General features: G+C 38.8%; 3 protein-coding genes and 1 long non-coding RNA gene across 5 annotated transcripts in view; 2 read left to right on the top strand and 2 right to left on the bottom strand.

Moving 5' to 3' along the window:
* The window catches only part of LOC104743346, a 13,656-nt gene extending 4,570 nt beyond the window's left edge, over positions 1-9,086 (bottom strand). The window contains exons 1-18 of the mRNA XM_010464442.2: positions 8,775-9,086; positions 8,229-8,613; positions 7,929-8,045; positions 7,756-7,835; positions 7,483-7,629; positions 7,228-7,376; positions 7,010-7,140; positions 6,785-6,907; positions 6,605-6,678; positions 4,768-5,346; positions 4,569-4,677; positions 4,303-4,440; positions 3,664-3,957; positions 3,234-3,504; positions 1,999-3,128; positions 1,341-1,743; positions 295-1,211; positions 146-211 (exon numbers count right to left, since the gene is read on the bottom strand). Of these exons, the coding sequence (XP_010462744.1) occupies positions 146-211; positions 295-1,211; positions 1,341-1,743; positions 1,999-3,128; positions 3,234-3,504; positions 3,664-3,957; positions 4,303-4,440; positions 4,569-4,677; positions 4,768-5,346; positions 6,605-6,678; positions 6,785-6,907; positions 7,010-7,140; positions 7,228-7,376; positions 7,483-7,629; positions 7,756-7,835; positions 7,929-8,045; positions 8,229-8,613; positions 8,775-8,899 (5,238 nt within the window). The 5' untranslated portion in view covers positions 8,900-9,086. The remainder of the gene's footprint in view (positions 1-145; positions 212-294; positions 1,212-1,340; positions 1,744-1,998; positions 3,129-3,233; positions 3,505-3,663; positions 3,958-4,302; positions 4,441-4,568; positions 4,678-4,767; positions 5,347-6,604; positions 6,679-6,784; positions 6,908-7,009; positions 7,141-7,227; positions 7,377-7,482; positions 7,630-7,755; positions 7,836-7,928; positions 8,046-8,228; positions 8,614-8,774) is intronic.
* On the top strand, positions 9,259-10,611 carry LOC104740364 (protein FAM32A-like). 2 transcript variants are annotated; one of them, XM_010460929.2, is made up of 3 exons: positions 9,259-9,345; positions 9,924-10,081; positions 10,182-10,611. In XM_010460929.2, the coding sequence occupies exons 2-3, from the start codon at positions 9,934-9,936 to the stop codon at positions 10,454-10,456; spliced, it is 423 nt and encodes a 140-aa protein (XP_010459231.1). In that variant the 5' UTR covers positions 9,259-9,345; positions 9,924-9,933; the 3' UTR covers positions 10,457-10,611. The 2 variants fall into 2 exon arrangements, with proteins under 2 accessions (XP_010459231.1, XP_010459230.1); XM_010460928.2 differs by having other exon boundaries at positions 9,927-10,081.
* Positions 10,731-11,578, bottom strand: LOC104740365. The gene is made up of 2 exons (XR_760177.2): positions 11,428-11,578; positions 10,731-11,143 (listed from the first exon to the last, which is right to left on the bottom strand). It is a non-coding gene; the product is annotated as an uncharacterized LOC104740365 (long non-coding RNA).
* Positions 12,003-12,277, top strand: part of LOC104740366 (reticulon-like protein B23) — a 2,204-nt gene continuing 1,929 nt past the window's right edge. Inside the window, exon 1 of the mRNA XM_010460930.2 lies at positions 12,003-12,260. Within this exon, the coding sequence (XP_010459232.1) occupies positions 12,094-12,260 (167 nt within the window). The 5' untranslated portion in view covers positions 12,003-12,093. The remainder of the gene's footprint in view (positions 12,261-12,277) is intronic.

The following is a 12,277-nucleotide window of genomic DNA, read 5'->3' on the forward strand; positions in this document are numbered from 1 at the left end:
TCATACATAAATTTACTTGCAACGTTAGAGAGAACGGTTGCTGGAAGCTGCTTTGGGTCTCCAACCTGTAAATCAGAGACAAGGTTATTTAGATACAACTGCAGATATAATAGAAACTTTTCTAACGCAAGTGAACAATACTCACCATTATACATTTCGTTCCTCTTGACTTCAACAACTGTAGAGGAATCAAAGTAGCGGGCTCTAAAGCCTGTAAAAGCCACAAAATCCAATAAGTGATGAACTGTGTCGAGAACACCTTATGCCAAACAATCAAGCATGTCGAATATTTACCTGAGCTGCTTCGTCAATCACTACCGCATCAAATAAATTATCTTCAGATGGACTACCAAATTTATGGGCTGATAAAGATTCAGCACACACATTGTACAAGTCTCCTCCACAACCACTTAAAGTTGTAACGACTATTTGAGCTTCTTTAAGAATGGACTTCCGCAACTTATGTTTCAATGCTCTTAATTCATTGTTAGCTTTTCTCTCTTGAGCCTGAACAGCACTTAGATCTTTGTAAATCTTTCTCTTTTGCTCATATAACCTCCGCAATCTTATTCCTAGCTCCGCATCGGACATTGGCTTCCCATCATCATCTTTGTTGAGGTGTTCATTCTCCGGCTTATCTTTGGCGTCTAAACTTTCTTGATTTATGTTTGCACGCTTAGCTTCAAAATGCGTGATCTGATCGACAATCTTTTCTAGACTAGAGCGCAGTATTGCAGAAGAATCTGCACCCTTATTACTCTTAGATTCGTTTATCCGCATTCTCTCTTCTCCCAAACGCTGATCAACAAGGGTATCAAGAAAGAAGGGCAATGAATTTGGATGAACAGTTTTTGCATTTCCAACCCTTACAAGATAAGGTTTGAACATCTTCCCATCCCCGCCATATATGCCTAGACTGGATATTCTTGAAACTAATTCATCAACTGCAGCATTTGACTGGGCACAGATCAGCACCCTTCCTCTACCAATCTTTTCTGCTATCTTTTTTTTTGTTTCCCCGTCATGATTAAGCTGTTTAGCCATAGCTGCATCTTGCCATGCCCTTGCAATAGCGACATTCGGATTCATTCTCTGCCTAGAAGTTGAAGAACTATGATCTTGTTCAGAATTTCCCCTACCACTTGCTTCATGTGAAACGGATGCAAGCAAGCCACTTATAATGGCAACAATAGTGCGAGTTTTGCCAGTCCCTACAGAGCAAACAAACTTCTTAACAGTTAAAGTCCAACATCAACATCAATTAGTGCAAAATGCTAATCTTTCTCCCGGAACATCTTATAGATATTATCAGCTTTATTGACAGAAATACAATTACTAACCTGGAGGACCCTGAATAAGTGAAATGTCAAAAGCTTTCATCAAATTGGATGAGCCAATAGCAACACTAATAGCCTGAAGTTGACTCTCATTGAAAGATGATTTAAGTATTTGCTGTAGAGAATGTGGTAGTGAACGCAGATCTGATCTTTTAACTTCGGAATCATAATTAGCATCACTCATAGGACTTAAGATCAGAGGAAGTACAGGTATATCCTTTATGGATGACAGAGCTTGAAATTCGCGAACTTGGGATGTAATGTTGAGAATGCGACTTGCATGCCACTGGCTACGTTCCAAGAGATTCCTTCTAGCTAGATTCAGACGTGAAGACGCATTCTGAAGATACAAGCGTACATTCAAAATGCTGGACCGTTTTTTGTCATCCCATTCCCTTCCTTCCACCTAAGAAACAGCAAGGTAACTAATATATATCCTGATCTTTCAAAGTATAAATCCAACAACTATGTAGAGTATTAGACCATCAGGAATAACCCTTTATCTTATCTTAAAATTTGTAAATCAAATTCCACTGAAGCTCCAAACCAGCACCATGAATATATCAGGTCAACTAACTATAGTATTCTTATGGTTTTCAAGCATATACATTCCTGATTCTACTTTATCAAGCGCATGCAAGTAAAACAAACTACCACATACCTTTCCCATCATATTAACACCAACATTACTGTTTTCTGGATGCTCTTTTGTAAACAAAACCAAGTCATTCTCAGAGAAACTTTTCGAGTTGGTACCATCATTTTCGTCTTGCATAAAACGAACAAAGTGAAAATCGTCAACCCTTTCAATCGATAAAACTGACAAAACACCATAATATATCTCCTCCAGTGACGATATCTCCTGGAAGCAACTTTGCAACTGTGCTTTAAACTCCTCCAGAACCAAGGGTTGAAAAATCTGAATATATTGCTCAGGTGAACCAAAGCGTACAGGAACTTCCCTAAACTTTCCAACATTCTGATTCTCATCTTTATTTGTTGATGCCAATCCCACTATCGCATAGTAGTCCATTTGCAAAATCTTTCTAAACCAATCTTCAAGCCTTGGTGGTCTGAAACGTTTGAATCCGGCTTCTTGCCTCTGCCAACGATCGGATGTCTTATTGACAGGTGCACAAAGTTGAATGACTTGTCTTTTGGGAACAATGGGCCCTGGTTTTGCCAGGGGTAATTGCTGCACTTTCCGAGGTTTAAGAGCCAAGTCCAGTGGATCAGCCTCCGTCTCGTTCACTACCTTTCTCAAATCCATGCCTTTTGCTTTGGAAGAAGTCACAGATTTCTGAGCCTCTTTTGAAGTTCCACGAGGGACGATTTCATCAGTAGCCTTCTTTAAGTTGTGTCTGTTTCCAACTGAAACAGGATCTTCCATATTCTGTCTTTTTTCCGCTTCCCTACTCATACTAGCAGCCTTGCTTGGCTCAGCGTTTGTCGGGGGAAGAACCTTAACAATATTACTGGAGCTAACTATAACATCTCTCTCTGAGAGAACTGACGCTGAAAGCTTTGAAGCATCCATACTAGAAGTACTCTTGGAAGAGACCTGTGAGATACTTTTGATAGGTGGAGGAGCTTTATTGATTTCAGGTAGATGGGACTTATGCAGACTAGGTAACTCCTTCAATGATTCCTTTTCTGCCCCATCCACTGTTAGATCCATCATATTATCTAGTACTTTGCCAACAACATCAACAGGTTTGAGAATCTGGTACTCATTTGCCTTGGGAACCAGGCGTGAGATTTGTTCTGCTAATTGGTCGATGTCAACATCATCTGAATTAAGAAAAGACACAGCATTAAAGAACTGTATCACAGGGGGAAGAAAAACAAGTTTTATAATGGCAGTTATATACTATCGACAAGCAGGAAACCACTTACCAGAGAGTAGAACATTTCTGATAGCTTGGACAGCCGAGGAACAAGCGTCACTGTTTGAACCTTGTAAGATGTCTAGCAGAGCCACTAATGCTCGTTTCCAATACGCAACAACAACCTTAAGTTGTGACCTTCCCCAATCAATGAGATCAGGAAGCCATTTAAGATCAGATGCATCTTTCAAACTTCCTCTAGTATCACAGGAGTCTTCACCGCTTACTCTAAGTTTTCCCAGAACAACAGGAAGAATCTCAAGCAAACGCACACATGTCATCTGCCAAATTATAAAAATGGAACCTTAGCAAAACAAAAAGTAGACACGATCCATATGAAGCACATACAGCTCAAAGATGAGATTTGAAGAGTACAGTAGAATAAAGAGCAAGCTATAGAAGTATAACCAAGGTTCACCATGAGAACTTTCTAATAATACCTGGCAAAGACTTTGATGGATAAAAGCCTTTCCCTCAACTAGGCACTTCCTTATCACGCCCCATGCAACTTCTGCCAGCAAGTAATGATACTTCAGCAATTCCGGCGTAGCACTCGAGGAAGTTCTGCCCTCTCTCACGGGCAAAGCATTAAAGTTCGGTTGCCTCAAAAATCCCCCTGCCGAACTCTTCACTCCCTCAGTAATTGCCACCTCCTCTTCCTTCAGCAACTTAAACAATAAAAAGAAAAAATGGTGCAAGATCTGAAAGCTTTGTAGAACGGAGCTCAAATGGACCTGCACAAATCAGGAAATAAAAAACAGATATAAGCAATACAAGAACAGTTGCAGTCAAAGATTAATCTACCTAGACACTCATCTTAAAACATCAAAAAAAAAATTGAACATCACAAATAGAATGTGAGATGCTCAGCCTAGACTTTCAGTTTCTAAAGTGGAAAAGGGTGGACGATTTGTAGCCTTAACAAAGACTAACAATAAGAACAACAATACGTACAGAGAAAAAGGATGCAGATTACTACTGTACTTGCATTCCGAGAGACAAACTTCAAAATGGATAGTTAAAGGACTCATTGTATGCATATCCTCCTATATGTTGAAAGAAAATTAGTTGCTGCCTACCTGCTGTAAGACACGTCTAACCCCGGAAGAAACGAATAGGAGGTGTGAACTTTGAGAGCAGAAAAACTTCAGCCCACAAGACAGACCTCTGGTATTTGAAACGTGTTCCAGCATAGACTTTCCAAATTGCCTTACATTCTGTTAACAAAAACAAACTAGCAATAATGTTCAACTTTAAAGATAAAAGAACCAAAACAGAGAGTAATAAATATCAAGTAGTTATCTTTTATAATGGAACCCAGCAATCATTACAGGTCGTTACGTACATCATCTGGGTCTGAAAGAGAAAGGATGAAGGTTTCGGCCATCCCTGGTACCCAGGTCCACTGTTTTCGACATTCTTCACCCATTTGGACCAGATAACAAGTGGTCAATCTACATATTTAAAATCCAAAAAATAAGTATTACAAAGCGTAATAGAAAGATTAGTAGAGTTCCTACCACAATAGTGAAATGCAAAAATACCTCTTCAATGTTCGTGTCAAAGTAAGACACATCTTTGATACTGCCACAGAGTTTTTGGACTCCTTTCCTGGGCCCCCGTCATCAGATCCTGTTGCTACCTTCCACCCAAGCGTGCCTTTGATTTCAACAGCAGAAGATGAAAGCCAAGTTTCTATATCAAGTGTCATTTCATCATTCTTATCAGATTCCACCAAACAAAAACGTGATCGAGACCAAAATACTGCTTGGGATAGCGATACTGGAAGGTTTAGAAGATTTGTATTTGTAAGAGTAGAAATCCACAGCATCGGGATGCACATCCACTCTTTGCATTCCCCAAGGGTAATTTTGCTCTGCTGGGTAAAGTCACTCCAGGGACGATCACTTACATCTTCAGCAGTATGGGAAAATGGGAGATTACTGTCATCGTCGTCATATTGCAACTCATCGCCCATATATTTACCAGTATTATTACGTAGCAGTGCAGCTAGTAAGGCTGTTGCATCAGATACCAAGATAGCTTGGACAAGATCAATAGCAGGTTGCCGCAATGAAATATGAAGTGAAGAATCTTTATACGACGACACAAGAGATGGGCCCCTGTCAAATCAGTTGACTTCCATGAATTGTCTATGTGAAAACCTAGTGTCTTTATCTAAAATACACAAAAATATTTCCAAACCATACAAAACGAACGGGACAATACACCGAACACAGCATTCAAAACATGACAAATATCTATCTTGGCATGCTGCAAATAGATCTCAGTGAACTTTTTGTATTCTCCACATAGGACTGTCAATATAGTTGGCATGCATATATAGCTATAGCTAACATGCAAGTTGCCAGGAGAAAGAAACGATCACAACTATAAATATTTATATATGAAACTAGAACCATCCTACTAAATATCATTCATGTCATATAATAATTACTGAATGGAAATTCAAAACCAAGGATGAGAGAAAAGTCAATTCCTTAAGAAAGTAACAGACACAACAAACAACTGCAAAACAAATGATAGGCCCAGTTATACTAACCACATGTGTGCACACTCAAAGGGAGGGCAAGGTGGGTTCATCTTGTAACCTCTGAGTACAATAAGAAGAGCAATCTGAAGATAAATTTCAGAAGTTCGGTAAAGATAAGAATTTAATGGAGCTTCATTCCAAGATAAAAATTGTCACAGATGTGTGTTAGTGAGAAAGAACTAGAACTACCTTGTGGCCAATTCTTCTTGCTAAAAGGCTGAAGTTACTGCTAACTGGGACCTGATGAAGTAGAAAGTAGAGAAAGTGTCTACGTTGCTTTTCATGCTCACCATCACGCAACGCTTCAAGGGACTGGACAAACAAAATATGAAAATTATGGCAAGGTTAGTAATATGAGGTCATGTCAATCTCATTAGAGNTGGGCCCCTGTCAAATCAGTTGACTTCCATGAATTGTCTATGTGAAAACCTAGTGTCTTTATCTAAAATACACAAAAATATTTCCAAACCATACAAAACGAACGGGACAATACACCGAACACAGCATTCAAAACATGACAAATATCTATCTTGGCATGCTGCAAATAGATCTCAGTGAACTTTTTGTATTCTCCACATAGGACTGTCAATATAGTTGGCATGCATATATAGCTATAGCTAACATGCAAGTTGCCAGGAGAAAGAAACGATCACAACTATAAATATTTATATATGAAACTAGAACCATCCTACTAAATATCATTCATGTCATATAATAATTACTGAATGGAAATTCAAAACCAAGGATGAGAGAAAAGTCAATTCCTTAAGAAAGTAACAGACACAACAAACAACTGCAAAACAAATGATAGGCCCAGTTATACTAACCACATGTGTGCACACTCAAAGGGAGGGCAAGGTGGGTTCATCTTGTAACCTCTGAGTACAATAAGAAGAGCAATCTGAAGATAAATTTCAGAAGTTCGGTAAAGATAAGAATTTAATGGAGCTTCATTCCAAGATAAAAATTGCCACAGATGTGTGTTAGTGAGAAAGAACTAGAACTACCTTGTGGCCAATTCTTCTTGCTAAAAGGCTGAAGTTACTGCTAACTGGGACCTGATGAAGGAGAAAGTAGAGAAAGTGTCTACGTTGCTTTTCATGCTCACCATCACGCAACGCTTCAAGGGACTGGACAAACAAAATATGAAAATTATGGCAAGGTTAGTAATATGAGGTCATGTCAATCTCATTAGAGAATTATATATGTAAGAGAAACTAATGCAGGCTTGCCTGTAATAGAGGCTGGAAAAGATCAAAAATGGCTTTATGGATCTTCTCAGCTTTTGTATGGAAACACTGACCCAACAATGTGTTACGCATCACACTTGGGGATAAGGTAGACCTAAGCCAGAGCTTACAACCTTTCATCATATGCGAATGTGTCAATAACATAATATAGAGCTTCAAGATATACTGGCTACTTTACAAAAAAACAATAGTTACCATACCAAGTGTCTTAAATAGCTCTTTTAGGCAATTAACAGCCAGCGAAAATTCAGGCGAATCACCGCTTATATGATTCAACACTGTATCGACAAAAATGGGATAAGGCTCTAATATCCCCTCTTCAAAAGCAGGGCCTTCTAAGAACTCAAGCCTTTAAGAAGCAGGAAAAATTCAGGGAATCAGCAAATCAAGAATAATATCGAAAACAGTAATCGAGAAACAAAACTATAAGGGGAGAATTAGTCACTAACTCTTACAATGATGTCATCCCAAGCCATATGGATGAGCGATCTAGATAAATCCTCGGCCGTGGCTCCTGAGACGCAGAAGGCAATCCCTCCATCTCCAGAATTCCAATGAATTTCTTGAGCAATGGCTGGAAGCGCTCCAACTGTGTTGCTGACCTGCCATGATAGCAGATAATATTACATACATGATAGCTATCAAAATTTCACAAGCACTAAAGACAGTCCTGAGAACAGAGTTAGCTATGAATTTACTTAGTCGCTGTATTAAAAAGGGGACTATACCTCAACTTTCCCATGGCCCTTGCCAAGCGATAACCAATTATACGCACCCTTCTATTGAGAAAAAGGAGTGCATACACACCCTAAGAAGGAAGAAATATGAGGAAACACCAATTCATATAAATTGTTTAATAGGAAAGGAAACACGAGAAGCTCTCCGCGGGAAATTAACATACCGGAAATTCTTGATTCTCAGCAAATGCAAGCTCGTGAATGTTGTCGATTGACTCGATAAATTTCTCAAACTCAGCGCATAAGGACATATCATCAAAGAAGAACGGAAACATCAAAACCTGACACCAAAAACAAGGCTCTTAAGTTTACATGATGCCAATTTCAGGATGCAAAGAAACGATGTGACATGAGGATTCAGAGCGCAAATGATTCATCAATGAAAATAAAATACAGTAACTATAAGGAGAAAGAAAAACCAAACTATTGCAAAAAAACTCAGACCACATATATACACACAGTACCTCGTACATAACACTAACAACTTGTGCATGATGATGATCCGGATCATATGTTCCTTTTTCAATTCTCGAGTTAATCTCTTGCAAGTGCCCAGTCACCCTTTCCTCATCAAGTTTTCGCAACACATCAAGTAGTGGACCAACAGAAGAACACTCATACTCTTTTTCATACATCTCTTGAGTCTGATGGTGCTGACAAATGCATTGAGCACAAAGCCGCATTTCTTCAGAGATTCTCCTCCACAAGACCTTGAGAGGTGAATCAACTCTATCATCTTTGAAGTAATTGTAGAATGTCTCTATAAGAGGTCCCATAACATCCCCATTCCCACACCAAATATGAGTATCCTTAGGCAATGATATCAATAAAGTGAATGCATCTGTAAACCTAAACGATATAGAAAACAAAATAGTCAGCTAGAACTGAAATCAAAGCAATGCAATAGCTGAATTTTGTCTAAGTTTCGGATTTCAATTAGATTTTTTAACAATGAACTATCAGAGCAAGCGAGAGAGAGAGAGAGAGAGAGAGAGATAGCAAAAACAAACCATTGTTCTTTGCGCTGGTTAAGACGTCGTACTGCAGAGGGATCAGAATCGTCATTCTCCTCTTCGTCTTCCTCGATTCTCCTCCACCGGCTCAAGAGCTCTCCACTTGAGAGTTTACTCGACATTTTTTTTAAGCTCTCAATTTAAAACAACGGCGGAAGAAAAGAAAAAACAATCCAACAGGGCCGTAGTCAAAAGTTCCGGCGACTGGAATTAGGGTTTTGTGATGTTACACAGAGGAACCAAATTGAAATCCCTTAATGCGGATTTCTTGGTTCTCGTCGACAAATACTTTTTGATTTCAAAGGGGAGGAGAACCGATTTTGAAAGCCCTTACTGTTTAGTGGGAGAAAAAAGCGAGCGTAGAAAAAAAAACAATGACACGACGTCGTTTTTCCGAACGTGGGAAACAAAAACAAACTGGGCCTATTGGGCTTTATATTAATTGAATGGAAAATTGTAAAAATAAAAAAAATAATTCCTTTTTTCTGGTCTTTTTGTTTTATAAAAAAAAACTCTCCCTTCTCTGTCTCTCTCTCTCGCGTTCTGCAACATCTTCTTTCGATTTCAGGTAATTTGATTGGGTTAGGGTTTTCAGTTTTAGCTCAGTTACATGTTTTTGCTTCAATTATTGTTCTGTTATTGTTATTTATATGGAAACCTTGTAGAGTATGCTTTTCGGACTTCGGTGTTACGGATTCTCTGTTGATTTTTAGGGTATATACAACTATATAGATCTACTATGGCTCCTTCTGTGTCATGTAATGGCTCCTTACTTGTTTAATTGAAGGCCTAGGTCTAGGATCTCTGGGTAATTGATACACAGGGAAAGAAAGAGAGAAAAAAAAAAAGGGTTTGGGATAAATTGAGCTCTCTCCGTTTGCTAGTTAAGTAGGTAGTTTTTGCTTATTAATGTCTTGAGAAGTCACCATTGTTCAAGCTTTCAGACTTGAAATTTCATTCTTGCCTTCCAATTTGTAAAAATCTATATTTATGTTTTTGTGGTATTTGTAATATTACTGTACAATGTGCCACAGTCTTTAGTCTGTTAACGAACCTCATCAATGAAATCAAAAGCTTCAAGTCTCATTCTTGGCTTTCCAATATGTAAATCTAAATTTGTGTTTTGTGGTTCTGTGTTGTAACTAGCAGCCAAGAGATGTCAGCATACGACAATGTTATTGGTGGGAAGCTGAAGCTAAAAGGGAAGGCTTTGGATGTGAAAGCAGGTGGGGTAAAGAAGAAGAAGAAACATAAGAAACAAGAAGAACAAGCTCTTAAAATTACTGACCATGATCTCATAGAAGGTAAAGACTCGACCACTTTCTTCTCATAACATGACTTTTTAATTGTTCCTTAACATTCATTGACTATGGAAAAATTGATATGTTGTTGTTTGGCTATTAGGAGAAAGCACAGAAGCACTGGGTAATTTGATCGAAAGAGAAGAAGAAGGTGAAGAAGCGGGCAGGATTGAGAGAGAGGATGTGAACTTGCAGCACGATGATGATGAACTCTTAACGCCTGCAGAAAGAAGGTACATAGAGCAGAAACAGAGATTGGATGTGCAGAAGCTAGCTAAGGAAGCCAACAAGTCTCACCGTAACAGGATTGAGGATTTCAATCAGTATCTGGCTAACATGAGTGAGCACTACGATATCCCCAAAGTCGGACCTGGTTAATATAAGATTTTCCTTGGCTTTGTTTTTACTCTGCTTCTCAATTTGGCATCGTTAAAATGTTGGTTGTCTGTTATGTTTATTCCTACAACATTTCAATTATGTAATCCCCACCTCTCTACTCTCTAATGCCAAAAGAACACATTTTCTTGCAAAAATGTCTTCTGCATTCCTCAATTTATAACATTTTCGTGAGAATTTTCAACCTTTTTGAACCACATGTCGTACGAAACTGATTTTTGTGGAAGACCAATCAACTATCTTGTGGACAAAAGTATAAACGATATTAAAGGACCAATAATGCAACTTAGAGAACAAATGGAATGATGATCCCTGAAGGGTATCATCTCTTATTAAGTGATGAAGGAAGACCTCAACAAATTAATGTTGTGCGGTAAACATAATACCAAATTTATTTGGCTGGAACTCCCAAGAACAATCTTTGTCAAGAGCTGGAACAGACGAACCCGCGAGAGATGTATACATCACCAGATAGTTTTGCAATAGTCTTCAAGTTCAAAGGCCTCTGTAAAGTTAACAGATTGATATCCAGCAACAGTGAGGAGCTAGAAAGAATCTCTAACTGGTAATGTTATTTCCAGTCCAAAATTTGAAGTTTCCAACTGAAGCCAACTTCCATCAAAGATATTTCCCAGTATTCTTGATCCAAGCTCTACTGTCTGATAGTGGCTGTAAACTCAAGCAGAAATACAAATTAGCTGCAATTGAACCATCTCAAAGACAACATAAAGACCACAAAACCTTGTGTGTTCTAAGAAAAATACCAAGATGCAAGTTTAGAGATCCTATGCCTAATAGACAACCATCTGAAATGTATCAAAATGAGATGATTGACTTTAAACAAGTTATACCAAAATAAGCAGATGAGAGCAAACTTTGGATTGTGGCCTTAATAATTTCACCAATTAAGTTATTTTACTAAGTACTAAGCAGTAACTCATACATAGCCGTACCAGCCATTGGCCATACCGTCGGCAACAACAAGAGAACCTGAAATCAACAGTACATTTGATAAATGAATGACAAGAGTTCGTAGAAGTTTTTTTTTGATTCTGAGAACTACATAGGCGGGTAATAATCTTGTACTCGCGTCCACATCCTACTCTCTCGTACCGTACACCATTAGTTTAGTTTTAAGTCCCACATCGGTGAATGAGGAAACTCTCGCTCTAACCCGAGTGGTATAAATAAAACGTCGGATCCAGCTCACAACTCATACCTTTCTCGGCCTTTTGGCTAAGATCAAGTGTAGTATCTGTTCTTATCAGTTTAATATCTGATATGTGGGCCATCGGTCCACACGATATTAACTCTATTTTTTAAGGGAGAAAGCCCGTTAAGATAGCTTGCTATCTGGGCTTTCACGAGTCGCCCATGCGTTGCACTACTGCACGGGCCTGGCTCATCCCACCAACATCAGTCTAAAATAATTCATGAATTTAAACTAAAAAATAATTTATAAAGAACTGAAAACCGACTTGAACCACAATTAATTGCAAAATTGGTGAATTTTCTCTTAACCAAACCGACCCCAATTTGAGAGTCAGAACCAAACCGAAAACTCGTCGCTGTTTCTTCAAGTGAAAGAAGCAAACGGTAAATTTGTGAGAGGAGAAGAGATGAGAGAAATGGGGAAGGCGATCGGATTGCTGATGAGCGGGACGCTAGTGTATTACCATTGCGTTAATCGGAACGCGACTCTTCTCCCACTCCTCTCTGACGTTCTCATTGTTCTCTTATCTTCCCTCGCCCTCCTCGGCCTTCTTTTCCGTCAACTCAATGTCTCGTAAGATCCCCCCCCCC

This window comes from Camelina sativa, chromosome 14 (assembly GCF_000633955.1).
Source record: "Camelina sativa cultivar DH55 chromosome 14, Cs, whole genome shotgun sequence".
NCBI lineage: Eukaryota > Viridiplantae > Streptophyta > Magnoliopsida > Brassicales > Brassicaceae > Camelina > Camelina sativa.

What these genes read in the sequence shown, in the direction of transcription:
- LOC104740364 (XM_010460929.2), top strand. Translation starts at nt 9,934, where the DNA reads ATGTCAGCATACGACAATGTTATTGGTGGGAAGCTGAAGCTAAAAGGG. An exon ending in TGACCATGATCTCATAGAAG is followed by an intron (nt 10,082 to 10,181) that starts GTAAAGACTCGA and finishes TTTGGCTATTAG; the next exon opens with GAGAAAGCACAGAAGCACTG.